Source organism: Sminthopsis crassicaudata, chromosome 2 (genome assembly GCF_048593235.1).
Source record: "Sminthopsis crassicaudata isolate SCR6 chromosome 2, ASM4859323v1, whole genome shotgun sequence".
Lineage (NCBI taxonomy): Eukaryota > Metazoa > Chordata > Mammalia > Dasyuromorphia > Dasyuridae > Sminthopsis > Sminthopsis crassicaudata.
The window spans coordinates 254,411,719-254,439,392 of record NC_133618.1 but is presented as its reverse complement, the minus strand read 5'-3'; the positions used below and the strand labels follow the sequence as shown (position 1 = coordinate 254,439,392).

General features: G+C 38.0%; 1 protein-coding gene across 1 annotated transcript; it reads left to right on the top strand.

Annotated features, from left to right (window-relative positions):
• On the top strand, positions 1 to 27,674 carry SRMS (src-related kinase lacking C-terminal regulatory tyrosine and N-terminal myristylation sites). Its single transcript, XM_074285065.1, has 8 exons — positions 1 to 539; positions 16,267 to 16,388; positions 18,816 to 18,982; positions 20,215 to 20,356; positions 21,728 to 21,886; positions 24,453 to 24,634; positions 25,528 to 25,684; positions 26,821 to 27,674. The coding sequence occupies exons 1-8, from the start codon at positions 118 to 120 to the stop codon at positions 27,012 to 27,014; spliced, it is 1,545 nt and encodes a 514-aa protein (XP_074141166.1). The 5' UTR covers positions 1 to 117; the 3' UTR covers positions 27,015 to 27,674.

The window sequence follows — 27,674 nt, the reverse complement described above, 5'->3', positions numbered from 1 at the left end:
GTGAGGGAGCAGTTGGAGGCAGTTCCTCACACAGGCAGGATGATGCTTTGATAGATCTGTCCCATCTGGGCCAGGTGAACTCAAATCTATTTCTTGTTTCCAACGGGGCAGGTCCTTATGAAACAATCTTGGTACCCTGGGGGTCTGTCAGCAGCCAAGATGGAGCCTTTCTTAAGAAAACACTTGACCTTCTTATCATTCTTTTGGAACAAGCTCTGGCCCACCAGTGTTCCTGATGACTGCATCCCCAGATACCCAGGCCCTGATCCTGTTACAATGGACCTTGATCCTGACCCTGACCTAGAACCCTTCTCCACAAAATCAAGCAGCCCCCCTCCCTCGGTCCTTTTTATGGTTCTGTATGACTTCACAGCCAGGTGTGCAGATGAGCTGAGTGTGAGCAGAGGAGACAAGCTCTTTGTGATCAAAGAAGAGGGTGACTACATCTTTGCGAGGAGGCTCTCTGGTCGGCCAAGCACTGGGCTGGTACCTATTAATTATGTGGCCAAAGCCACTCAGGATACCTTCTCCGATCAACCGTAAGTATCATGGATATTTGCACTTCACTGACCATGGGTCTTTTGGGGGGACAGGGAGATAACTGGACTCAATTCTTTTCAAGTCACTGTGGATCCAGGATACAAGTGAGAATTTCTTTTTGATTTTCCTGGTTTTTCCCTTAGAGACTTTACTTTTTTATTTATTGCTTGTTACTCTAATGGGCTCTGGTAACATTAGAAAATCAGACCCCTTGGAAATGAAAGTAATCTAGAATGATTTTATACTCAGTGCCCTGCCATCAGGAAGTGAATTTCTAAACTTTGACAACTGTTAGAAAATACCTGATTCTTTTCCAAGGATGGATAAGGTCCATTCTACTGATCTTCTTCCCAATACCATTCCAAAGTCTCTTAACTAAGAGATAAACTTTTAAAAATTTGATTTGTATTTGTGAATCTTTTATTTTTAAATCAGATGGATTTCTCTATTTCCTTCCTCCTTTTCAGAGAGAACTATCCCTTATAACAAAATTTTTTTAAATGGAAAGGGAGAGGGAAAAAAAAATCAGTAAAACAAATTAACACATCAAAAAAAATCTGAGGCAATATTTTACACGTGTGGACTGGCCTCCTCCACCCCCTTCACTCCCCACCTCTACAAAGGTGTGTGTATATGTCAAAGATGTTTTCTTATAATTGTTCCCTGGAGCCAATTTTGTTTTTTTATAATTTTGCAACATTCACCTTTTGGTTATTTGTGGTAATTATCTTCACTTTTTCCATTATTATAATTCTTGTGCACATTGTTTTCCTATCAATTTCACTCCATATCAAGTAAGTTTCTCAACATGAGAATAACTTTTAAAGAGCAGCCCATCCTTGTGGAAAGAGTACTGAGTTTAGAGCAAGAGGATATGATTTTATTATTTATCAGTACACTTTGGGGCAAGTCATTTAACTATTTAAAAATTCAGCCAGGCTTTATTTGCAAAGTGAAGAGATTGGACTAGATCACTTCTAAAAGCCTTTTTGACTCTGAATCAATGATTCTATGATTTGAGTGATTCTGATTAACTCCTAATCTGGTAACCTATAGAATTGTTAAACAGAAACTGTTGAACAGAACTGTTAGTATCTGGACCTTTGAACTTATCTATGTCATCAACCAATAATTGTTCTGGGAACTCTGGATTTGTGTTCAGAGAGTTGAGTCAGGGAGATGTAGTTCAATGGAAACATGGGCAGGTAGAATCAAACTCCCTGGAATGATCCCCTCACATAATTAGGCAAAAAGGTCATTTATCATTAAATATAGCTAGAAGGCTCTGCTTCCTATTATGGACATATCAAAGTAAAGACTGAGCAAGCATAATTTTCTTTGTACTCTTTTTTGATGACTGTTGGGTCTTCCTGCTCTGAGGAGACAGACAAGTATGTATGAAGGAAGGAGGAAATAGAATGAGCAGTTATTAAGGATTAAGTGAGTTCCTATATGACAAATGTAAAAGAAGCAGAAAGCTCAGTTCCTGCCCTTAGGGATTTTGTGATCTAGTTTGGCAAGATATGGAAGGGCAAGGCAGGCATGTGAGAGCAAGGTAATAGTGTGTATAACCAAATGTTGGAAAAAACAAAATCAAAGATCATTATGATATGGTGTTAGTCAGGGAAGGCTTCATGGACAAAATTTCACTGTAGCCATACTACTGTTTAGGAGAGCACAGTTTATGTTGAGTCTAATCTCCATTAGTAGATTATTTAATTTCTGTGTTTTTAATCTCAAACTATCCACATTATACCTGAGAAAGGAATTCCCTCTTGAATTTACACCAGATTTATTATTTCTTTTTAGGAAAATGGGGAGTTTTAGACAAGAGGAGAAGTAATAGTTAAAGATCCCATGGAGAATCAAGAGCACAGATGTAGAGCAACTGAAGTATCTTAAAAAGGAGATCAGATTTGGTAGTAGGCCATTCTTGGATTCCGATTTTACCCAAAGAAGAATGTCTTCTCTCATAGTAGGGCTCTGAACTCTCTCTGGGAATGCTGTTGTCCCACATGTTTCCCTGTGAAGGGAGAGCTTAATAAGGGGGATGTAGTTATCTGGGGAGTGGTATTCAGTAACTTTATCCTTCTTTGCCTAACTATGACAAGTCTCCCTAACGATAGTCTAATTATTACTAATCTTTGAGAAACATGGATTACTTAGATTTTTCTCTTTGTTATGTTAGAGAAAGTGAAGTGAAGATGGTTTTCAAAGAGAATGAACCATTAGAGTTGGATGAAAAAAAAAGTGGAAAAAAAAGAGATACTCTTGAGGTCACTTTACCTTGATAAGGTTGCCTTGTTCTTATCTCTGAAGTTAAGCTGACGATTCCTCTTCCCTACTCTTCCATCCTACTGACATATTTCTTAGACATATTTAGGGAACATTCTGTCTCTGAAGATTCTAAGCAAATACAATCCACTTTCAGTTTTTATGGAAAACCACAGGGACAAATGTCAGTGTCTCTTCCTCAGATGTCTGAGTTCAAATCTTTGTCTTTGTTGAAAAACCTTCCTAAATACTGATAGAGAAATCTAGAACCTTTGTAGTTCCAAGCGGGATCCTCACAGTTAACATGTGCTGAAGGAAACTGATCTGTCAGTAATCTCAGAAGAAATCAATTTGTACAATAATAATAACAATAACTACACCTGACAATGTAACTTTAGGTTATACTCAAATGTTTATTGAAAAATTGTTTTTTAATATTATCTTCATTTCCATTATTCTTCTCTTTCCCTTCCCTAGTGAAGTATCTCTTGTAACAAAAAACAACAAAAACAAAGAACAAAGAACTCAATCACTCAACTGAGTCTGATAGTATATGCAGTGATGTATCCATAGAAACCTCCACCTCTGCAAAGAAAGGAGGAGATGCATTTTCACAACTCTTAGGGAAAGGGTGTAGCTTGGTTATCATTATTATTACACAATATTGCTTTTGGGGGGGTTCTTTTTAAATTGTTCTTTCGTTGTGTATATTGCTTTCCTGGTTCTGCCTATTTCACTCTCAATCAGTTCTGTCATTTCATGGTGCTTTGAATTTTTCATATTCATCATTTCTTTTGATAAAGTTGTATTCTGTTATATCTATGTGCCTCAATTTGTTTAGGCATTATTACCCATACAGTATATATAGCCCTTTAAATTTTACGCACACACATATTTTATGTATATATATGTATTCATACATACATACACATATATATACATACATGCACATACACATACATGCAGAGTTTCCAAATTACAGCTCACAACAACCCTGTGAGGTAATACTGTACCAGGGTATGATTTTAGTAATTAATCCATCAACAAGCATTTATTAAGCACCCACTATTTGCTAGTCACTGTGGAAGGTTGCTGAGAGTTACAAAGATGAAAGACTCCATGCCTTCAAGGAACTGGTTGCCCATGTCCCACAATTCGTATCTGAGGTGGAATTCAAGTCCATGTCTCTTGACTCTAACTTCCAGTACTATGATACCACAATCCAAAGAAGAGCTATGAATCCTGGGAGAGGCACACATTTGGTAACCGAGCCAGATCTATCTAAAGGGCAATGAGCAAATCCCTGGGCCTGCCTTGCTGTAATTAGTACCAGCTCTTGGACCGCTGAAATATAATTTGTATTGCTTTTAGTTGCTCTCAATTTCCCTTTCCAGTTCCCTCTTTCTTTTAGTAGAATTCGTTCTTTTGCTGTCATTAAGTGGCACAGTGTGTAGAGCTCCTGGCCTGATTCAAATTAGATTTAAGAAACTTAGCTGTGGGACCCTGGGCAAATCATTTAACTCTATTTGCTTAGTTTCCTCATCTGTAAAGTGATCTGGAGAAGGAAACAACAAACCAATCCTGTATCTTTGCCAAAAAAAAGACTATATGGGGTCATGAAGAGTCAGACACAACTAAAACAACTCAACAACAACAAAAAACTAGCCTAACATCTGACACTTTGTAAGTGCCATATAAATGTTGGTCTCCATTATTATTATTAAATCCATATCTTACATACTTCCTAAGTGTGTGATTCTGGGCAAATATCAACCTTTATTTGTCTTAGTTTCCTCAAGTGTAAAACGAGTTGTGAGGATCAAGTGAAATATTTGTAAAGTGCTTATTTAACAGCATGCCTGACACACATAAGATGCTTAATGTTTGTTCCCTCCTTCTCTCTCTCTCTCTCTCTCTCTCTCTCTCTCTCTCTCTCTCTCTCTCTCTCTCTCTCTCTCTCTCTCTCTCTCTCTCTCTCTCTCTCTCTCTCTCTCTCTCTCTCTCTCTCTCTCTCTCTCTCTCTCTCTCTCTCTCTCTCTCTCTCTTTCTCTCTCTCTCTCTCTCTCTCTCTCTCTCTCTCTCTCTCTCTCTCTCTCTCTCTCTCTCTCTCTCTCTCTCCCCCTCTCATTTGTTCCCTTCTTTGTTCTTTCCTTCTCTGCTTTCCTCTCCCTTTCTTCCTTCCTTATTCCTCAGAGATCTGGCAGAATAATACATTCCTTCCTTCCAATAATCCTTACCTTCAGTATGAACTCTCATGAAAGGGCCTGATAAATTTATTCACTTTAAAGAATAACCAACCAACAAAATAGACTTAATGTATAATTTTCCCCATGAGCTTTAATTTTATAATAGAAGACAGAGTCTGAAGCAAAAGACTTGTAATTCTAGAATTTCAGATGTTACAAGAAGAAGGTGGGAAATGATGATAAAAGAATCTTTTTCAGGCCTCAAAATCAATCATACTATGCAAGGCTTCCTGTGTTGCTTGAAACATACATACACTTGGTAATGGTAGTGAGAGCTAGAGAAAAAAAAGCTGGCTTTTCAAGTCAGGGTAACTACTAGTAAATCCTGAGATAAACTCACCAACTCAGAGCTCCTCTGTATGTGTTAGGGAAGAGGATGGGATTTAGCTTTAGCTAGTTCCTACTGGAATGCTGGCCTTTGCTTTTTCCTCCACTCTTTGTTCAAAGTTTGGGGAGGGAACTAATTCCTTGTCTCTTCCAGGGAGTCTCTAGATCATAGAGACCTTAGTGTTAGGGCTGGATTAGGGAGTGGTGGTGGGAATCCATGCTATGTTGCATTAACCAGCTGCACAAGAGTCCCATTCCTGGCCTGAAGACCAAGCTGGCCTTGGGCAAATGCCTTTCTTGACTTTTGTTTTATGTTCCTCCCTATGAAAATAGATATAGCCAGGCTGGTAGAGCTAATGATTATTTGTGAAGCTCTTTGAGATCTCGAGATGAAAGGGCAAAGTGTAATTAGCATCTTCCTCTGAGCCAGACACAAGGGCATCCTGTTGTAGGGGGAGAGAGAGGGCTGATTCTTCTAAGAGCAGGCAGGGATCAGGGAAGCTGGATAGTGCCTGTCTGGGTATGAGGGGCTATATATTGGTTAGCCTGGCCAGTCCACAAAAGGAAGCAACATCTAGGAATGTACTTGCAAAGTACCACTCTCACCTTTCTTTCTTTCTTTCTTTCTTTTCTTTCTTTCTTTCTTTCTTTCTTTCTTTCTTTCTTTCTTTCTTTCTTTCTTTCTTTCTTTCTTTCTTTCTTTCTTTCTTTCTTTCTTTCTTTCTTTCTTTCTTTCTTTCTTTCTTTCTTTCTTTCTTTCTTTCTTTCTTTCTTTCTTTTTTCTAGTAAATAGTATTTTATTTTTTCCATTTACATGTAACAATAATTTTCAATATTCGTTTTTTATAAAATTTTGAGTTTCAAATTTCTTCTCATTATCCCTCCCCAAGATGGCAAACAATCATGCAAACATATTCCATATTAGTTATGTTGTGAAAGAAGAAATAGAACAAAAGGAAAAGTTCACAATTTTAGTTTTGTTTGTGCAAAAATTTTTTAATTTAATGTAATTAAATTATCCATTTTGTATTTCATAACATTTTCTCTCTCTTGTTTGGTCATAAGTTCTTCTCTTCTCCATAGATCTCCCAGGTAAACCATTCCTTGCTCTCCTAATTTATTTATGGCATCACCTAAATCATGTGTTTAAATCATGTACCCATTTTAATATTATCTTACAGTGTGAAATGTTGATCTATGCTTAGTTTCTGCCATTCTTTGTTCCAGTTTGCCCAACAGTTTTTATCAAAGAGTGAGTTTTTCAATATTATATGATGATCAATTCTGATGGATGTGGCCATGTTTAACAATGAGATGAACCAAATCAGTTCCAATAGAGCAGTAATGAATAGAATCAGCTACACCCAGTGAAAGAACTCTGGGAAATGAGTGTGAACCACTACATAGAATTCCCAATCTCTCCAATTTTGTCCGCCTGCATTTTGGATTTCCTTCACAGGCTAATTATACACTATTTCAAAGTCCAATTTTTTTGTACAGCAAAACAAGTGTTTGAACATATATACATATATTGTATTTCATTTATACTCTATCATATTTAACATGTATTGGTCAACCTGCCATCTGGGGGGGGAGGGGGGAAGGAGGGGAAAAATTAGAACAAAAGGTTTGACAATTGTCAATGTTGTAAAATTACCCATGGATATATCTGGTAAATAAAAACTATTTAAAAAAAAAAAAAAGGAGTGAGTTTTTGTCCCAAAAGCTGGAGTCTTTGGATTTATCAAACAGTAGATTACTATAGTCACTCACAACTGTGTATACTTAATTAGGTATACTACTTGTATACCTAATCTATTCCACTGATTCATCACACTATTTCTTAACTAGTACTAAAACATCAATTATTTTGATAATTTTGATGATTGCTGCTGTATAATATAATTTTAGATCTGGTATGGTTAAACTACCTTCAATTTCATTTTTTTTTCATTGATTTCCTTGATCCTTGACTTTTTGTTGTTCCAGATTTTATTATTATTATTTTTTTAGTTCTACATAATAATTTTGGTATTTTTATTAGTATGACATTGAATAAGTAAATAAATTTAGGTAGAAATTTGTATTATTTGTATTATATTATACCTAATATTTGTATTATATTAGGTTGACCTACCTATGAATAACTGATGATTTTTTCAGTTGTTTAGATCTGAATTTATTTGTGTGAAAAGTTGTTGTCATATAATTCTTGGATATGTCTTAGCAAGAAGACTCCCAAATATAAAATAGTTATTGTAAAGGGAATTTCTTTCTATCTCTTCTTGCTGAGCTTTGTTGGTAATATATAGAAATATTGATGATTTATGTAGGTTTATTTTATATCCTTCAACTTTGCTAAAGTTATTAATTATTTCAGATAGTCTTTTAATTGATTCTCTAGGATTTTCTTAAGTATGACATCATATCATCTGCAGAGTGATACTTTTGTTTCCTCATGGCAAATTCAATTCTTTCAAATTCCTTTCCTTCTCTTATTGCTAAAGCCAAAGTTTCTAGTACAATATTGAATTATAGTGGTGATAATAGACATCATTGTTTTACTCCTGATCTTATTGGGAAGGCTTTTGACTTACAGATAGTGCTTGCTGATAGTTTTAGATAGATACTATTTATCATTTTAAGGAAAGATCAGTTTATTCCTCTACTCTCTAGTTTTTTTTTTTTGTTTGTTTGTTTGTTTGTTTGTTTTTTTTTTTTTTTTTTAGATAGGAGCAAATGCTGTTTTTGTCAAAAGCTTTTTCTGTTTCTATTGAGATAATCATATGATTTCTGTTGTCTTACTGATGACCAATTATGCCAATAATTTTCAACCAGCCCTGCATTCTTGGTATAAATCCCATCTGATCATAGTGTATTATCCTCATGATAAATTGCTGTAATTTCTTTGCTAATCTTTTATTTAACATTTTTCATCAATATTCATTAGGAAAATTGGTCTGTAATTTCCTTTCTGTGTTTTGGCTCTTTCTGGTTTATATATCAGCACCATATTTGTTTCATAAAAGAAATTTAGTAGAACCCCATTTACCTATTTTTTCAAATAGTTAATATAGTATTGGAATTCATTGTTCTTTAAATGTTTGGTAAATTTCACTTGTAAATAGATCTGGCCCTGGAGATTTTTTCTTAGAGAGTTCATTGATAGTTAATTCAATTTCTTTTTTTCTGAAATTGGATTTTTTGAATATTTTATTTACTTTTTTGTTTATCTGAACAATTTATATTTTTGTAAACATTCATCCATTTCACTTAGATTGTCAGATTTATTGACATATATTTGGGCAAAATAGCTCCTAATTATTGCTTTAATTTCCTCTTCATTGGTGGTGAATTCTCTCTTCAGTAACTTTTGTTACCTGACTTGTATTGCAGGGTGTGCTGGGATCAGCTCCACATGGCTGAGAGCCTATTGTCACATTTTCAGTGGGAGCATTTATACCTCTGAAATAATCAGGGGCAGAGCCAAGATGGCGGAGTAAAGGCAGGGACGCACCCAGTTCCCCCAAACCACCCCAAATTCCTTTAAATGTTGACTCTAAACAAGTTTTAGAATGTCTGAACACACAAAAAGATGAAGTGGAACAATTTCCCAGCAGAAGACAACTTAGAAGGCCAATAGGAAAAGTTTGTGGCAGCAGGGTGCGAGACCAACATGCAGTTCCAGAGCAGACCATTCCAGTGCAGCTCTGCTCAGGACCAGTTTAGGGGCCAGCAAAGCAGAGGCTATGGGGCCTCTGAATATCAGCAGCAGTACTGGAGGTTTTTAGACATCTTAGCCCAGAGATAGCAAAGAAAACTTGGAAGGTCAGCAGGAAATATTTGTCAGTAGGAGGGAGATAAAAAGCTCACTGAAGAAAGCAATTTGTTAATTAGAACTGAACAAATGGAAGCTAATGACTTTATGAGAGAAATCAAGAAACAATAAAACAAAACCAAAATAGAAAATAATGTGAAATATCTTATTGGAAAGACAACTGACCTAGAAAATAGATCTAGGAGAAATTATTTTAAAATTATTAGTCTACCTGAAAGCCATGATCAAAAAAAAAGAGCCTGGATATCATCTTTCAAGAAATTATAAAGGAAAACTTTCCTGATATTCTAGAACCAGAGAATAAAATAGAAATTGAAAGAATCCACTAATCACCTCCTAAAAGAGATGCCAAGGTGAAATAATCAAACACTAAAAATCAGGGCTTGATTTGCTGTTTTGTTGATTTTGAGTCCTAAGGCGGTTATAGAGAAAATATTGATAATGTAGATTAGATATAAAAGTGTGTGGTACATATATTTTTTCATCTGGAGAAACAGTAAACATTGACCAGGAGACCATCAGGTATTCTGTATTCATGACAACCCCAAACTTCCATTTTCACAGGTATACCATAAATCATGGAATCTCATCCAAAAGATTACTAAGCCAGACATGGGACACTTTACTTTCTTTTTATATATTCTTTTAAAAAGTTTTGATGATAAATAAAAAACTTAAAAATTAAACAAACAAATCTGGAATTATTGTGATCCATAAAAATTTGATGTTTTTTTCAAAATACATGCAAAGATTGTTTTCAACATTCACCCTTGCAGAACCTTTTGTTCCAAATTTTTCTCTCTCTCTTCCCCCTCCTCCTTCCCTAGACAGCAAATAATCCAACATAGGTTAACCATGTGTAATTCTTCTAAACATATTTCCATATTTATCATGCTACACAAGAAAAATCAGCTCAAAAAAGGGAAAAATAAGGGAAAAAAACAAGCAAATAACAACAAAAAGGTAAAAATATTGTGTTGTGATCCACATTCAATCCCATAGTCCTCACTTTCTTTCCATCACAAGTTTATTGAAAGTGACCTGAATCACTTCATTGTTGAAAAGAACCAAGTCCATCACATTTGCTCATCACATAATCTTGTTGTTGCTCTGTACAATGCTCTCTAGGTTCTACTCACTTCACTTAGCAGCAGTTCATGTAAGTTTCTCCAGACTTTTCTGAAATCAGACTGCTGATTGTTTCTTATAGAATAGTAATATTCCATTACACTCATATATCATAATTTATTCTCAACTTATGGGCATCCACTTAATTTCCATTTCTTTAATGGGGCACTTTTCTTGAAAGGATCACTAGTCAATCCCATTTCCTGCCCTCCCCTCTCTCCATATGAATGACAAACTTTCTCTTTTTTCTTTATACTACCAGTATTCCATCTCTAAGGACTAAGAGCACTGGATGAAAGTAAAGAGGAGGCTTTTAGACTTTAAAAGGTCCCAGCCTAGTCCAGTAATCATGAAAATCCTAATGCATAATTATTGTTGTTGCTAATGGAAACAATAAACCATACTGTGTCCCAGAGAGGAAAACAAAGTAGGATAGTTATATATCATTTTGTTTAAAAAAATGATGTGATCTATTGGAGTACCTGTCATCTAGGGAAGGGGGTGGGAGGGAGAAGGGGAAAATTTGGAACAGAAGATTTTGCAAGGATCACTGTTGAAAAATTACCCATGCATATGCTTTGTAAATAAAAACTATAATAACAAATGATAATGTGAGATGGTTTCACTTAAATTCAACACAACACAAATTTCTAAATACTTAGTACATGCAAGGCATTGTGCCAGAAACTAGATTTACAAAGACAAAATTGATGTATTTCATGTCCTCAAATAGCTTACCCTCTGCTGAAGAACTCATTATGTGTATTCCCTATAAGACCTTTCCTGAGTCTTCAAGGTCTTATTGTCAGGATACTTGCTAATATATAATACCCTTGCTGCTCAATTCAGTTATTTGGCCTTATAGAGAAGACTTTCTAGGCCAGGAATTTGAGAGGTCACAGGATCATAGATTTAGAGTTGGAAAGGCCCTTGCTATTGTTCAGTCATTTCATGATCTTATTTGGGGTTTTCTTGGCAAAGATACTGGAGTGGTTTGCCATTTCCTTCTCCAAGAAAGAATCTTATCTAGTCTAACTCCCTCGTTTTACAGATAAGAATCTAAGTCTAGGAAATTTAAGGGACTTCACAAGGTCACACAGGGAGCATACTTGTTTAATCCTAATCCAAATCCAGGTACTCTGATTCCAAATCCAGCACCCTTTGCACTAAACCAAATTTGGGCTAGATTGGAGCCACAACTGAGTTATGTAATCTATAATTATTGATTGACATGCTTTTTTTTGTTTGTTTGTTTTTGAGACAGTATGCTATATAACAGGAGTATTGGCATTTGAATTTGAGGAAGCTGGATTTGCATCTGGCAAAAGCCCACTGGAGTGACCTCAGACAAATCCTTCTATGCTTTAGTTTACTTATGTGTGAAAAAATAATATCTAGCTCCAAATCTTGTATCCAATTTAAAAAAAGATCCTAGGCTAAAGTTGGGATACAGAAAAAAGAAAAAAAAACAGTTTCTGGTTGTAAGGAGTTTTCACATAAGCCATTGAAGAGGCAGGGTAGTATATTAGATAGAATGCTGGATCTAACTAGGGTCAGGGAGACCTAGGTTTCAAGCCCCATTCCTAGGCACTTATCAGCTGCATAATTTAAAAAAAACTAATAGTATTTTTAAATTGCATTCAACATTTCTTTTTAAATTTTTTCTCCTTCTCCCCTTCTTTTCTTCCCTTCCTCAAGCAGTCTGATATGTTATACATGTGCTGCATAATTCTGGAAGAGTCAATTAGGCCCATTTCTGGACCTGGATTTCCTCATCTATAAAAGGAAGTTAGACTTAATGGTCTCTAGTGTTTCTTTCAGCTCTAAGTCTATGATTTGCAATGCCTCATATGGCATAAGATAGTAGATCATAAGTACAAAGAAAAGTTCTGAACAGAAAGCTAAGAGAATTTTGCAGAGGGTGAGATCGTTATCATATTGAAGGGGTGGGGAAATGAGGGAGGTTTCATCCAGTATGTGATGCCTGAGCTGGGTTTTGAAAGAAGAAAATGAGTTCTTTGTAGAGAAATGTATGTTTCAGGTACAATGGATAGCTTATAGGAAAATAGGAATTCAAGGATGTAGGAAGTATGCTTGGAATGAAGAATTACCTCAAGGGAAATAGCATGAAAAAAGGCTTAAAAGGCAAGCTGAAGTTTAATTATGGAGAACCTTGAAAACTAGAGTAAGGAGTTTATGTATATTATTATTACGTATATAGGCAATGAAAAACTATTGAAAATGTTTCAACAGATAAGTGGCATGGGCCAGGCTGTTCAATTTTTTTTTTGACAGCTTGTGTGGAGCTTAGATAGGAGAAAAGGAAGATGAGAAGTAGGGAGCCCAATAAGAAGTTTATTTCAGTGGTTTAAGGGAGAGAGGATGAAGAGATTAAATTATAGGGGTATGACAGTGAAGAAAGAAAGGGATGAATAAGAGCATTGTTGAAGAGTTATTAAAAAGGAAGGATTTTTCAGTAGTGACAAGTCCTGCAAAAAAGGTAAAAAAGGATGAAGGCTTTGGTAAAGGGCAAAAATAGATGATGGGAAAAGGAGCCAGATTGTAGAATGAAGAAGTAAGTGGATTGTGAGGAAGCAGAAGCAGTACATGATTTGCACTTAGTGGAAAATTAGCATGGAAAGGGAGAAAAAATAAAGAGAGCTTTTTCTTTCCCTCTTTTTTTCCAAAGAGATTTCAGGTACTTTATCATGTTCATAGGCAGAGAGGATCAAACCAATAAAGGAGAAATTAAATGAGAGAGAGGGAATGATCAGTGGAACTATCCCTTTTATAACATGACTTTGGTTACTCAAGGAGAACTCAAGGAGAGCAAAGATGGGAAGTTATTCAGAGAGTTATTGGACAGAAAATTTATACCAGATCCCCAAATTTTCAGGTTTCTGTGGCAGAAAGCAGGTTACTCTTGCTTTGTCTCGTTATGAGGAGCCATTACTCCAGCCATTATTACTGTCTCCTATACATGAAATTTGTGACCTACTTCATGTCCCATTGTTGTTCCCCTGGAGAATATTCTCCCTCTTTTCTCTCCTAAAATTCAATATAATTCAAATTTGTTAAGTGCTTATTATGCCCAGGTGCTATGATAGACCTTAGGGATACAAAGACAAAAATGAAGCAGTTCCTCAAGAATCAACATGTTCATGCATAAATAAATTCAAAATACTTATAAAGTTTATAATATATAAAACTAATAAATAAAAATTTTGGGATAGGTAGAGAAAACAGCAATAGATGGGATAATTGGAAAAGATATCAAATGTCAAGAGTGTTCCATTTCAGTTGAGATTAAAGGGGGATTAAGGATCGCAAGGAGTGGAGATGGTGAGGGAGAATATCTTTAGATAGGAAGGACTAGATGTGCAGAAGCACAGGAGTGGACTATGAATTGTTGTGTATGAAAAACAACAATAGGTCACTTTGAATGTAAAATGAAGCACATATTGGAGAATAATATGAAATCAAGATGGGCTGGATTCAGGTTGTAAAGAATTATAAGTGACAAATACATTTATATTTTATTTTAGAGGCAAAAAGGCACTACTTTAGCAGGGCAATGGCATGGTCACATCTGTATTTTATGATAATGGTGGCTGTGGAGGATAGATTAGAGGGAAAGGATTAGAAGCAGAGAGCCAAATTAGGCTATCTGAATAGAGAAGAAAAAGGTGATATGGGCTGAACTAGGTTGTTGGCTGTGTGAGTGGAGATATTGTGGAAGTAGAATCAATAATTCTTGGCAGTTGATAAAATTTAGGGGGGCAATAAAATAAAGGGTAGTTAAAAATGACTCTATTATTGTGAACCTGAGTGAGCAGAGAAGTGATGGTGATCTTGGTAGAAATAGAGAAATTATGTTTTAGGGGAATGATAAGGAATTACATTTTGGACATGGGCCTAGCATTATGGGCTAAGAGACATCTATGTTTCAATCCCCTTCCTGAAAGTACCTTTCTGTAACCAAGAAGCCTTCCCTAAACACCTCAAGTCTTAGCTTTCTTCCTTCTCTGAGCTTCCATTGCACTGTATAAATCTTAGTATGGGATTTTAGTGCTGGATGTCATGAAATCCAACTTTATTTTACAGAGGAAGAAATGAAATGGATTGTTCCCAGATCACATAATGAGAGTGACAGAGCTAGTTCTTAAACACAGATCTCCTGACTCCATTTCATTGCCCTTTCCATCATGCAGGGAAGCATAAAGTTGGTGCTTGATGCAAACTTAATGAATTGAAAAGGATTAGAATTGCCATTGGAAAAAATGAGGAAGCAGGAGGGTTGTAGGCCCTCATGAAAGGAAGTCAAATACCCAGAACAGGTAAGAGCAGGAATACCTTTGTCTTTCTGGGAAGTTGAATCAGACTTAAATGGGGTGTTTTCCCCCATGGCCTTTGTGGAGTGGGTCTGACACATTGGTGAACCAGAACAGAAAGAACTTTTTCATGTTCCTTACAAGAAATACTCCTTCCTGGGCACCAAGCCAACCACAGCAATCCTCACCTGATGATTCAGGCTGATTGGGGGCAAGTAGCAGCTGGTATCATTGGAAGTTTGCATTCAAGGAATCTGATTGGCAGAGAGCCTGGATGGGGACCGCATGAGAACCCTGCCTAGACCTATGTGTCTCTCCTATGAGTCACTGGAGCATTTAGAGTACCTACAACAGATTCTTGCCCATATACAGTTTTTTTGTTTTCTGACTTGTATGTGACTTTTGTCCCCATACAGACTGCGAACACCTAAGGATAGGGGCTGTACCTTTTCATCTCCATACTTCTCCAGGGCTGGGTACACAAAGTGCTCAATGAAAACATTTTGAATTACATTGCTCTTTCCTAGTGGGTAGCTACCTGAGGGCTAGTAACTTCCAGAAATGGTTTGGAGCTGCTTTCTGACCTGAGGGAGCATGGACCACTACTGAGGAGTTTCTTTAGGCCTTTACCAGGATGAGCAGTGGTGCTGGACAATTTAGTATGTTTCTAGAGACTCTGGGGTAGCAGCTCTTACATTCTTTTGTGTCATGGACCTCAGGTAGTATGATAAAGCCTATGGATCCCTTCTTAGAATAATGTTTTTGAAGGCATAAAATAAGATATTTAGAATTAGACAGGAAACCAACTATATTTAGATATTTTTTCCCTATTGGTAGACCTCAAGATTAAAAACTCCTACTATAAAAGAAAAGGAGATGAGGGATCTTGGAATCCTCCAGTGGAGTAGATTTCTCCAGGAAGACCCATATATATTAGGGTAGTCTCCTTATATTGAGGGGTGCCAGGAATTGGTATTAATATAACTGATAAAAGAGGTAGAATTGAACACCCTTATCTCAATCCTAACCCTGTATACCCTTCCTGGAGGCCTAGATTAACTCAGGTTGGTATGAAAGGTTCAAGATTGTAGCCAAATGAGACTATCATGTCTAACAGTTAGGAGGTTTACATAAAATGTTAAGGAAACATTGCATAATTCCAGGATTAGTTCACATAGAAGGAGCCCTCCTTAACTCCATGCATCTGGTCAGCTGCCCAGGATTAGTGGCTTGCATGGTGGGTTCATTTGCTAATTCAAAGCACTGATTCTTTTTGGACCATTTTCTCTTAATGCCCTTAGGCAACTGTGGAGATATATCTTTAAGGCTCAAGCCTTGACACCCATCCCTGCTTTTGCCAATCAAGTATCCGAATGTCTATCTTGACTTTTTTTGGGAAAGGAGTAATCAAACTAGCCTACCCTACATGACTGAGACCTTACTAAAAACAGCTCCTTCCATACTCCTGGACGACAAGACTAGGTCCACAGGGTGGTGGTAATGTGAAGGAAAGGTAGATAAACTAAGTGACCTGCCCCAATATGACTTCTAAAGGGATCTGTTTGCCTGGGTTGTTTTACAGGTGGTATTTTGATGGAATCAGCCGGAGCGAGGCTCAGCAACTTCTGCTCTCCTCCTCCAACCAGCATGGAGCCTTTCTGGTTCGGCCCAGTGAGAGTAGTCGAGGAGACTACTCATTGTCAGGTAATTTCTTCCAGGAAGCCATGTCAATCTGTTCCCTACATTCCTTGACCTGTCAATCCTCTATTGTGGGAGGTTTTGGAGCAGTGATGTGCTGATGAATGTTTAACAGTTAGTACCCCAACATTCTTTTCAGTTTAATCTGTATTATTGTAAGCAATTTCTTCATCATTTCCTCAAGTTTTGAGCAATCAACACAACAATACATTAAACCTTGGTTTGCAGCTTTTGTTGATTTCTGAGGTGTAAAAAATACATTGAAAGTTATAAGGCTCTAGAGATGAAAGGACTTTGCCACTTGATTTTGTAGCTCCTGAAGGCTTAGGTTTTGGTAAAGGAGTTCTGGAGGATTTGGAATAGTCAAGAACTCTTATATCACAGAGCACAGTAGAGCAAAGCAGTGATCCACTTGGACAAACCCAAAGTGATTTAGACCAAATGCTAATACTTGAAGAGATCGGAGGTGACTTATCCTCAGGAGCTTAATTAGAAGGAATATAATCCATTTGCTATTTTCATCTATGTCTCCCAAAGGGAGATGGACAGCACAGCTCTCTCCATATTCTTTGACCTGGTGCATGGCTCTGATGATAACCATCTATGGTCGTAGCAGAGTGTTTTGAAATCATAAGTGCCTTACAAGTCATTGGTGGGTGAATGAATGGGGTGAAGGGTTTCCATGTGTGGAAAAAATGCTAGAAATGTCATAAGGGAAGAAGGTTCACATGGCATAATCCAGGAAAAGAACCTTGGACCCTAGAACCTCACCCACTGATTAGCTATGTATCTAGAAACTAATCCTTCCCATTTTGGTCCTTTAATTAACCTATGTAGAATGGGACTAATACTTTTTAGACATTATAAGATGCCTTTTTTTCCTGTGGAGTATGGTACCCTGATCTATGAGAGAGTTAAATTCAATTTAACAGATATTTATTGAGTATTCCCTATTTGCCTTGTATAGGGCTAGCTTTACAATAAGCTATCAGGCTGAACTTAACAAGTAGTTATTGTGTTTGTTATGTGCCAGATATTCTATTAGCTTCTAGGGATATAAAACAAACCAAAAAATCAGTCCCTGACCTCAAAGAGCTTATTTTATTATATTATTGTCAGGGTGAAGATGGTGACATATATAAAAAAATTAATTACAATATATCCATGTATATGCATCTATGTGTATATAAAATTATGTGTGTGCATATACATACATACACACACCTATATATATATATATATATATATATATATATATATATATATATATATATATATATATATATATATATATATATATATATATATATATATATATATATATATACATATAAATACACATGCACACACACACACACACACACACACACACATATATATATATATATATATAAAACTGGAAGGTAATTCTTGAACTGGGCTTTGAAGGGAGCAAGAGATTCTAGGAAGTGGAGATGAAGAGAGACTACATTTTCTGGATGGGGAACAACCAGTGTAGTATGTTGGGAAAGGATAATGTAATAATCATCCATAAAAGTGAGGCTGGAGCTAGACTATGGAGGTCTTTAAGTGCCAAGCAGGAGGCAAGAGAGTTCCACTAGAGTATCTTGAGCTGGGGAGAACATGGCTAAGAGAATATCCAATTGTTAATTACATGGAGAATGAATTGAAATGGAGAAGGGATTGAGACAGGGAGACCAATTAGGAAGCTTGTACATTAGTCCAGAAAAGAGGTGAGACTCCACAAACTAGGGTAGTGACTGTGAATATGGAGATGAAGGGCGTGAATGAAAGTTGTGTGATGAAAGTAGAATTAACATTTGCCAATTTATTTGGATATAAAGGATAAAAGAGAAGGAAGAGTTCAAAATGATTCTAAGGATTGTGAATTTGGTGACTTAAAAAATGGTGGTACCCACAAAAGAATTAGAGCTATAACTAAACTCTAATCTTGTCTTTAAGATCTGTCCCCAAACTTTTAGTCCTTACCAGCCTGGCAAAAGGGTGATAGCCCTTTGGTAACATGTCACACCTGAGCAATCACCATTCTGAGATACTTAAGATTACCTAGATATTAGGTTAAGTTACCTCTCCCCTTCCCTGAATTTGAATGTTCGTTCCTATTTTAATTATTTTTGAAGTTCCATCAATATCTAATTCCTTTATACAGTCCTATCTTTTGTAGATTTGGATGGCAAGGGAATGGGAAAGAAACTCATTGTTTTTATATTTCTAACTTTAGTTTTTATGTTCCCTTCTCCTCCATCTCCTTTCCTTTCCTTCCTAACCTCTCTTTTCCTTCCTTGTCCCTTTCTCCAACCTCTTTTCCTCTGCCTTTCTCTCCATTCATCCTTTTCTCTCTTTTTCATTTGCTTCCTCCGCCTTCCATCTTCTCTCTTCTTCTTTATCCCTTCCCTGTCATTTTTCCCACAGTTCGCACACAAGCCAAGGTCTGCCATTACCGAATTGCCAAGGCTCCAGAGGGTGGCCTATATATTCAGAAAGGCCAGATTTTCCCCAGCCTGGAGGAGCTCCTCACTTACTACAAAGCCAACTGGAAGATTATTCAGACACCCCTGCTGCAGCCCTGTGTACAAGAGGTGGGGTTTCTTTTCTTCCTCTTCCTTTTTTCCTTCTTCCTCTTCTTCTTTCCCTTCTCCCCATCTCTCTCCCCTTTCCCCTTCTTCCTCAAATTTTTTCCCCTTTCCTCCTCCTCCCTCATTCTTACCTTCTTCTCACTTCCTTGGGAAGCTATCTGAATAACAACAATGAAAAAGTCTTTACTGAGGCTATTTCTTTATACTCACTCTTGGGTTCACTTCTGGCCATGTGGTGGTAGGGAAGGGAGAGAGACCGGGATTAAAGAGCCTGGTATCAGCCTTTGGGGATTTTACACTAATTGGATATGAGGCCATACCATTCCCATTAGGCATTTATAGCTGGTAGAGCTACTCCCGAATATTCTGGATTTCACTTGCTGGCTTTTCCCAAGTAGGAGTCCTAGGGTTTAGGTCATAGAATGTGCAATATCAGGATCCATTGGGAAATGAGCCCCAGATGCCCTAGGCCCTATTAGATATCCTGACAGAGGAAATTGTGGGTGTGAGGGGTTGGTAGGAACTTTGCTTTACTTATTGGATTTGAGCTCTGGGCTAGGAGACAGTAAATCACAGTTTATCTAGGATTGACCCCTCTTGCTCTGATACAGAAGGGAAATGATAAAATTCTTCCATATCTCATCAACTATTAAATAGAAATAATAACACTTCCACCGCCCATGAGGTAGTAATTAGTGTTTGTAAAAGGTTGATGGAGGGACACACACAAAGTGCTACTTAAGTTCCCCATGTAATTATTTGGGACTCTCAGAACATCCTGCTTTCAGGTCAACTATGAGAAGAACTTTCTGAGATGAGAATTTAGCTTCTTCTTGGTCATCACAGGATCAGGCTTGAGATCTAGAGAAGGTTTGGTTTCGGTTTTTAGGGATAGTGACTGCTAGCACATCCTGCCTTCCTCTGAAATAGCCAGAAAGACCTGTTGGGATATTGATTTCACCAAGGTAATTTTCCAACTGAAGGACTGTTTCCTCCTGGGAGGGGACCAAGGAGCTTCCCCTGAATTATGTCTTGAATCCCATTGTCTTCCTTTCCAGTTCAGCAGCTTTGTGTGCATGTGTGTGGAGGAAGTCCATGTCTTCCTTATAAGAAATTGCAGTTTTCTGCACTGCTGTCAAAACAAATAGACACATTACATGTCAACTCCAGACAGGCCAATCCATTTCCCTCTTCTTCCCTGCTCATCTCTGTCTCTGTCTCTTTTCATCCTTCAGCGGCTACTGGAGAGGGATGAATGGGAACGGCCCCGGTCTGAGTTTGCCCTTCGAAGAAAGCTGGGAGAAGGCTATTTTGGAGAGGTGTGGGAAGGCTTGTGGCTGAATAAGATTCCAGTGGCCATAAAGATCATAAAGTCTGGTATGTTTAGGGAGGGATGAGCCAAGTTCTGTGATTCACTTTACTCTCTCCCATTTTGCTCCATGCTGATAAGTAAGGAAAACAGTCTTTCAGTGGCCAAGATAAGGCCAGGATTGGTATGGGGTTGGAGAGTGTGGCCAGAGGAAGAACAGAATAAACTCTCCCATAGAGGAATGGGATCTATTAGCTGGGATTTCCTCAAATCCTAAGCTTTCCAGAGTTGGAAGGCACCTTAGAGGTCATACAATCCAGTCCTGAACAGGTCCTCACTCTACATTTTCCTGAATAAGTGGTCATATAGCCTTTGGTGGAAGACCTACAGTGTTGATGAACTCACTACTTTATTTTATTTTTTGACAGCTCTAATTATTAGGATGTCTTTCCCTTCACTGATTAAATCTGTCTCTATAGCAGCTTCTACCCAAAAAGACTGTCTTCCTCTGTGATTTTTTTTTTTTTTTAGAAGATGACTATCATGTTCTCCCAAGATTTCCTTTCTTCAGTAGATTCAGTAGATTCAGAAATGACAAGGTCTCTAGGTCTTTTACTTTCCTTGCCTCCCTTCTGAATATGTTTTAGCTTGTTAATGTTCTTTCTACAATGTGACACATAGAACAGAACACTACTGCATGCTATTTGATCAGGGAAAATTTGACTGGAAAGCCATCATTGCCCTTGTTGACCCTCTGCCTTCACTAATACACTATAAGATTTCTTGAGCTTTTTGGGTGGACACATAATGAACTTGCAATCTTTTCCCATAGAATCTTTTTTTACCTGATGAAATTGGGGTTAAGTGACCTGCCCAGGGTCACACAGCCAGGAAGTGTTATGTGTCAGAGACCAGATTTGAACTCAGGTCTTCCTGACTTCAAGGTTGGTGCCCTATCCACTGCACCATTTAGCTGCCCCCATAGAATCTTTTTTAGTTAGTCCTCCTCTCTTCCTTATGTAATTAACTTTTTGAATTCAGGTGTAGGGCTTTGTATTTATACTTATTCAACTTCATCCCATTAGATTTGGTCCCTTGTTCTGGCTTGTGTAGCTTGACTGTTGTTAAATATGCTAATTCTGCCAGATTTGTGTCATTTGAAAATTTGATTAATAGGTATGCAAAACTAACCAGTCAAAAGTAACAGAAAACTGAATGCATGGAAATGCAAGTCTCCTCACTTTTTTATACCATTGTCTACCCCCAATACCCTGCTGGACAAGGTCTGAGTGTCTACTGTTCCTTCTTTGTTCAGGTTTCCACTTTCCCTGAGAGGCCAGCAGGGTTGTGATTGAGGCGATCATGGGACGATGGAGGTTGCCCACTCTTTCATGTTTTCCCCAGGCCTTCATGGGCCAAGTTTGCTTTCTTTCTTGCAGCTGACATGAAGCTTGATGACTTCACCAAGGAGATTCAGAATCTAAAGAATCTAAAGCATGAGAAGCTGATCAGATTGCATGCAGTCTGCTCCATTGGGGAGCCTGTATACATTGTGACTGAGCTCATGAGAAAAGGGAACCTCCAGAGCTTTCTCAACAGTGAGTACTCTCCCCCCTACTTCCTCTGCCAGCCACAGATCTCAAGAGCCTGCTGTCCATTGTGGAGGAGGAACCCACCCACAGACCCTCCCTTTTATGATCTATTCAGCTCCCCTTGCTATATTTTCCTCTCTGTCTCATCTCCCTATAGCTGCTCTGCTTTCAGCAGATACCTCAGTCCCCTTTTAATGATTTAGCAAATAATGAATGGGTATTCAACAACTGCTATGTGGTAGTGAGAACCTCCTCTTGGCTTATGGGATAGACAAGAGAATGAGGTGGTATAGTTCCTACCTTGGAGAGCTCATGAGACAAGCCTAATACTCAGAAGACAATCTAGGTTAGAGTATGGTGTTCTGCCTGGTCCAGAGACAAATGCTGTGGTGGACTATATGTGAGGTTCATGGGCCTTGTCTCATGAGCTCTCCAAGATAAGTCTAAAGTGCTGCTAAGGGGATAGGCAGATAGTTCTTAGTCCCCTTGGGGCTTTGGTGTTGAGACCAGGGCCCCAATTAGCCTAGACAAATACTCTGGTGCATTCACAACCATACAGGAGGAAGCCTATTTCCTGACTCAGCCTTAACCTTGACCCTGATACCACTAGGAAGCTGGGCTCAGATGCCCATTAGTTCTACTGTTAGGGCCCCATCCATATTTACAAAGCATTAGCTAATGATAATAATGATGATCATGATAACAGTAATAACCTCTCAGCCTCTGTTTCCCCACCAGCATAATGGGATTAATGATACAGATTTACTTTCCAGAGAAGCTATGGGGCTTAATTAAGAAACATGTACTGAGCTCTTTGAAGATAAAAAGTCTTTTCTGATTACATAGATAATAATTACACATTTTAAGAAGGAAAATAATATCCCTTTGAGAAGTTTTATTCTCACCAAGGTTGGACTAGCTTTTGACTTAGGTGCACCAATATTACTACTGGGATGGTTCTGGTTGGGAGGATATTCCTGTCTGTGAGTTCTTTAGTTCCCACAATTTGTGACTTTTCCCTGAGACCTGAGGGTATTTGAGTTTCCTAGTTTCCCAACCTTATCCTGGGACTAGGGACCTGAATGGAAGGGAAGTGCCTGGGTGTGAGTAAGCAGTCTCTGGGGAATGTCATAGATCCTAAGTCACCTGTGAAAAATCCTGACCTAGAAAACCCAGTTTCCTTTCTTTACCTGGATGAATCAGACTTCCTGAAAGGCCAAAGGGCAAAGAATAGATTTTGGAAATCATCTCATTGATAGAGCTGTGCTCCTTAAGGGATCTGGCTACAACCTCACTAGGGAAAGATTTTAGAACACAAGGACCAAGGACATCACATTCCTTTGTTTTTGTCTCACAACTTTCCCCAAATCTTCCCCTTCCCGCCATACCTTCCTCTAAACATTCTCCCTTTCCTCTATTCTCCCCATGACCAAATCTAATACCCTTTCTTATATTTTCCATTCCATATACATCTCTCCTCATTGTCCTTTTTTCCACCTCTTTCCCTACTGTCTCCTGTCCAACCCTCATTATATCTTTCTCTTCTTTTTTTTTAAAATTAATTTTATAATTATACATTTTTTGACAGTATATATGAATGAGTAATTTTTTTTATAACATTATCCCTTGTATTCATTTTTCCAGATTTTCCCCTCTCTCCCTCTACTCCCTCCCCTAGATGACAGGCAATCCCATACATTTTATATGTGTTACAGTATAACCTAGTATATCTTTCTCTTCTTGCCTTTTCCCCTCCAATTCTCTGTTTCATCCCTCTGGAACTTCTATACTCCCATCATCTTCTCCATTCCTACCCCCTCTATCCTTTTCTCATTTCTATTCTCCTCTCATCTTCATCCCTTATCTTCAAATCTTTTCCCTCTATCTCTTCCTCATCAGCCTCTTCTCCATTTCCCCCATGTCATCCCAAATCATTATCCCTTCTATTCTTCTTTCCTTCTCACCTCCATCTCCCCATCTTCTACAGCCTTCCCTCATGCTCCCCAGATTCTCCCTTCCTCCATGTCCTCTCTCTTCATGTTCTTTTTTCCATCTCATTTCCAATATCATTTCCTTGTACCTCTTCCCATATGCTTATCTCTCTGTCCTTTCTTTGCTGTCTCTCTTCCTCTTTCTTTCTCTTTCTCTCTTCATTACACTCTCTTCCATCTCTTCTATCACATTTTCTTCCTCTTCTCTTTTATCCTCTCTCCTCCATTTTGATTTTTAGATCTCACTCATAAGAATGTATAGCAGCAACTTTCTAAAAACACTCCCTTTCATGGTGCTTCTATGAAGAAGACCCCATATCAAGCACTAGAAATGTCCAGTGTTCACTTATTCCCTCGAGGCTTTGCATGAAAAATAATCTATTCTGGGGCTGACCTTGCCATCAATCTATGGTGGCACATATTCCCATAGATACTGCATTAGACCCTCCCGCATTTAACCTGGTTGTCTCTGTGGACACTTGACAAGTATCACAGTACCTATGGATTTTCAGCCCTAGGGAACTGCCATCACTCTCACTGGCTCAGGGTCATGACTTTATATTTCTTTTCTGGTCTTTTAGGTCCAGAAGGGAAGGCCCTCAGCATCATCCACCTCATGAGCATCGCCTGCCAGGTAGCTGAGGGTATGACCTACCTGGAGGAAAGGCATATTGTACACCGGGATCTAGCTGCTCGAAACATCCTGGTGGGAGAAGACCTCACCTGCAAGATCGCAGACTTTGGCCTAGCCAGGCTGCTAAAGGTCAGGACAATGCCTCTGTTTTTCTCCTTTTGTCTCTTGCCAGCAATCTATTCTTGATCAAGTTATTCCCATCTTTATCCCTTTAAATCCTGTCTTCTATGGCAATAGTTCTTTATCATATGTGGTTTACACATGAAATATGTATAGGACCATAATATGGTTCTGAAATAGTGGGAAATATCCTTAAGGTGAGATTCAGATGATATAGGTTAGACCCCTAAGCTTGTCCCCTAGGGTGTATAATTTTTAGGTGACCTATTTTACTCTTCCCATTTTACAGAGGTGAAAAGTAAGATTCATAGAACATTGGTTTCACCTAAGATCTCACAAGTAGTGAGGAACAGAGCTAGTATTAAAAGTAGGTGTCTGGATTTTATGGGTCCCTGAGCAAGATATTACATTTTGGGAGACCCATTTTCCCTTTTTTGTAAAATGATAGGGTTAGATTAGATAAACCATAAGGTTCTTTCCTGGTCTGGCTTCCAGAAACTCTGAGTTCTTATTAAACTTATGGCAGATTCTACTTGCCTCCCTCCCAATGCCCATTCAAGCTTGTTATTAGGGAATAGAAATGACCTCTAGTGACAATAAAATGAAATATCAATAAGAAGTCAATATGATAAAAGATTGTACATTTTTAAACCAAATATGGCAAAACTGATTTTAGTTTATTCATGTTATTGGCTTACCTATGCTTTTGTTTTGGTTCCATTAGCATGAATAATTGACAGTTGTTTAAATAGATTGGGAGCCCTTACATCCCAGAACCGTGTGGAAGGGGTGAAATGCTTGTTGTTCCTCCCCTTTCAAGGTTCCTAGGTTCATTGGACCTGGGGGAATGTATTTTGGTTTCTCTTACCCCCAGAATGACTCATTTTTCAGTTGCTTTTTAGGATGATATTTATTCCACAAAAAGCAGCACCAAAATACCTGTAAAGTGGACAGCGCCAGAAGCAGCCAATTATAGGATCTACTCACAGAAATCAGATGTTTGGTCCTATGGGATCCTGCTTTATGAAGTTTTCACATATGGACAGTGTCCCTATGAAGGTATGGTCCCCAAGTTGACTCTCTCTTTAGCTTTTCCTGTAAACTCTAGTATTACCACAGAGCTCATACCTGCCTGACTTTGGATAAATTTTTCAAGGCTCCCATGTGAATCCTTTAGGTCTATGTTAGATTTTTATAGAAGATTCCAAGGAAGGGGGAAACTATGGCTACTCTCTCTTGGGAGTCCTTAGTATAAGACATGGAGTTGCCTCAAACTCTTTGCTCTTAGCAGTCAAGAATTTCTTCTTTGGACACCTTCAATCTGATGGAAAAAGGGTCCCGTCTTCAGGAGTGCCAGTTGAATGGAAATACAGGAACTTTGGTACTTAAGATCCTATACGTTTTTCAGCCTGATGAGGAAGAAAAGATATATGCCCATGAAATAGAAATCCCATTTTTAAAAAAGTAGCTTTTTATTTTTCAAAATACAAGCAAAGATAATTTTCAGTATCTATCCTTGTAAAACTCTGTAATCTACATTTTTCTCCCTCCCTTCCCACCTCCTCTCTGGAAATTCCACTTCTTACCCTTTCTAATTTTGAGGGAATTCTTTAATGTCCTAGTTTCCATTTTCTTATCTATAAAATAAAGGAGTTGGACTAGATGATATCTGAAGTTCCTTCAAGCTCTAGATCTATAGTACTATTGACAAGGGAGACCACCAGGAACACTAATGGCTCCATACTCCTGGGCCTTCCTAATTTGAGGCAAGGGAAATAGCCTTGACTCAGTGTCTAGTCTAAACAATCAATGAAGACTTTTATTCTTGATGAGTCTCTTAACTGATTAAAAAATAATGGTTTCCGCCTACAGTAGCTCCAGTTTGGTGAGGATAGAAAAGAAACAAGCACAGGAAAATGAAATTAGATGATGGATTAAACATAATATCTATAAACCCAAAGAATCAATTTAGAAAGCCATTCAATCAACAAAGTTCAATATCTTGGAGACAAAGTCACTAATTGATGAAGTAAAATTGCATTTTTGACAGACTGTGCTTTGGAACAATGGGTAATGAATATGGTTAATTAGGAAAGTCTTCTTGGGAGCAGTGTCTTCCTCCTAAGGGAAACTCTTGAAGTGGATGGACACCCTGGATCTATCTTTCTTAACCTGATGTATGTTGCTTCTTCCAGGAATGACCAATCAAGAGACCATTCAGCAGATTTCCCGAGGTTATAGGCTTCCTCGCCCACTCATTTGTTCCCCTGAAGTCTATATACTCATGTTGGAGTGCTGGAAAAGCAATGCTGAGGAGAGACCTGCCTTCTCTGTGCTCAGAGAGAAGCTGAGCTCCATCTACAGACGTCTCCATCATCCCTTCACATGACCTAGGCCCTGTTGCTTTTCCCTACATTCTTTACCCATCTTCCTACCCCCAAACCACAAACTGTACAGGGCTGCCAGTGCCTTTCTGATGCCTTCTTATGGGGAGGAGGGCATTAGGAGAATGCTTCTTAAGGACTCCTAAGGTCTATGACCAGGCGACTTATTGAACCTAGATATCCTTGGATTCCTCACAGAATCTCAGAATTGGAAAGGTTCTTAAAAGACATGTAGACTAACCTATATTCCAAAAGCTCCTACTGCCACAAGCTGAACAAGTGGTCTTTTAGCCTTTGCTTAGAAGATCTCTAGTGAGAGGAAACTCACCAGTTCCCAACATAGTACCTTCTACTTTCACCTTTATCTCCCCCCCCCCCCAATCATTCTCCTTTCACCATGAGAGAATAGAATGTGGATGAAGGGATCTTACAGCTAGTCACTCTCAGGAATATATTTAATGTAAATATTGTATAGAGGACATTTAAATGTCAAGAAAGAGAATAACCTGGAATTGTATGTCTATAGAATTGATCTGATAGTGTTTTGATGTTTGATATCTTCATTATATACATGTTTGTTAAAAGGAAAATTCTTTATTCAGGTCTTCATCTTGATTAATGACATAAAACTCAGGAAAAAGAGAATTAAAAGGTATTTATTAAAA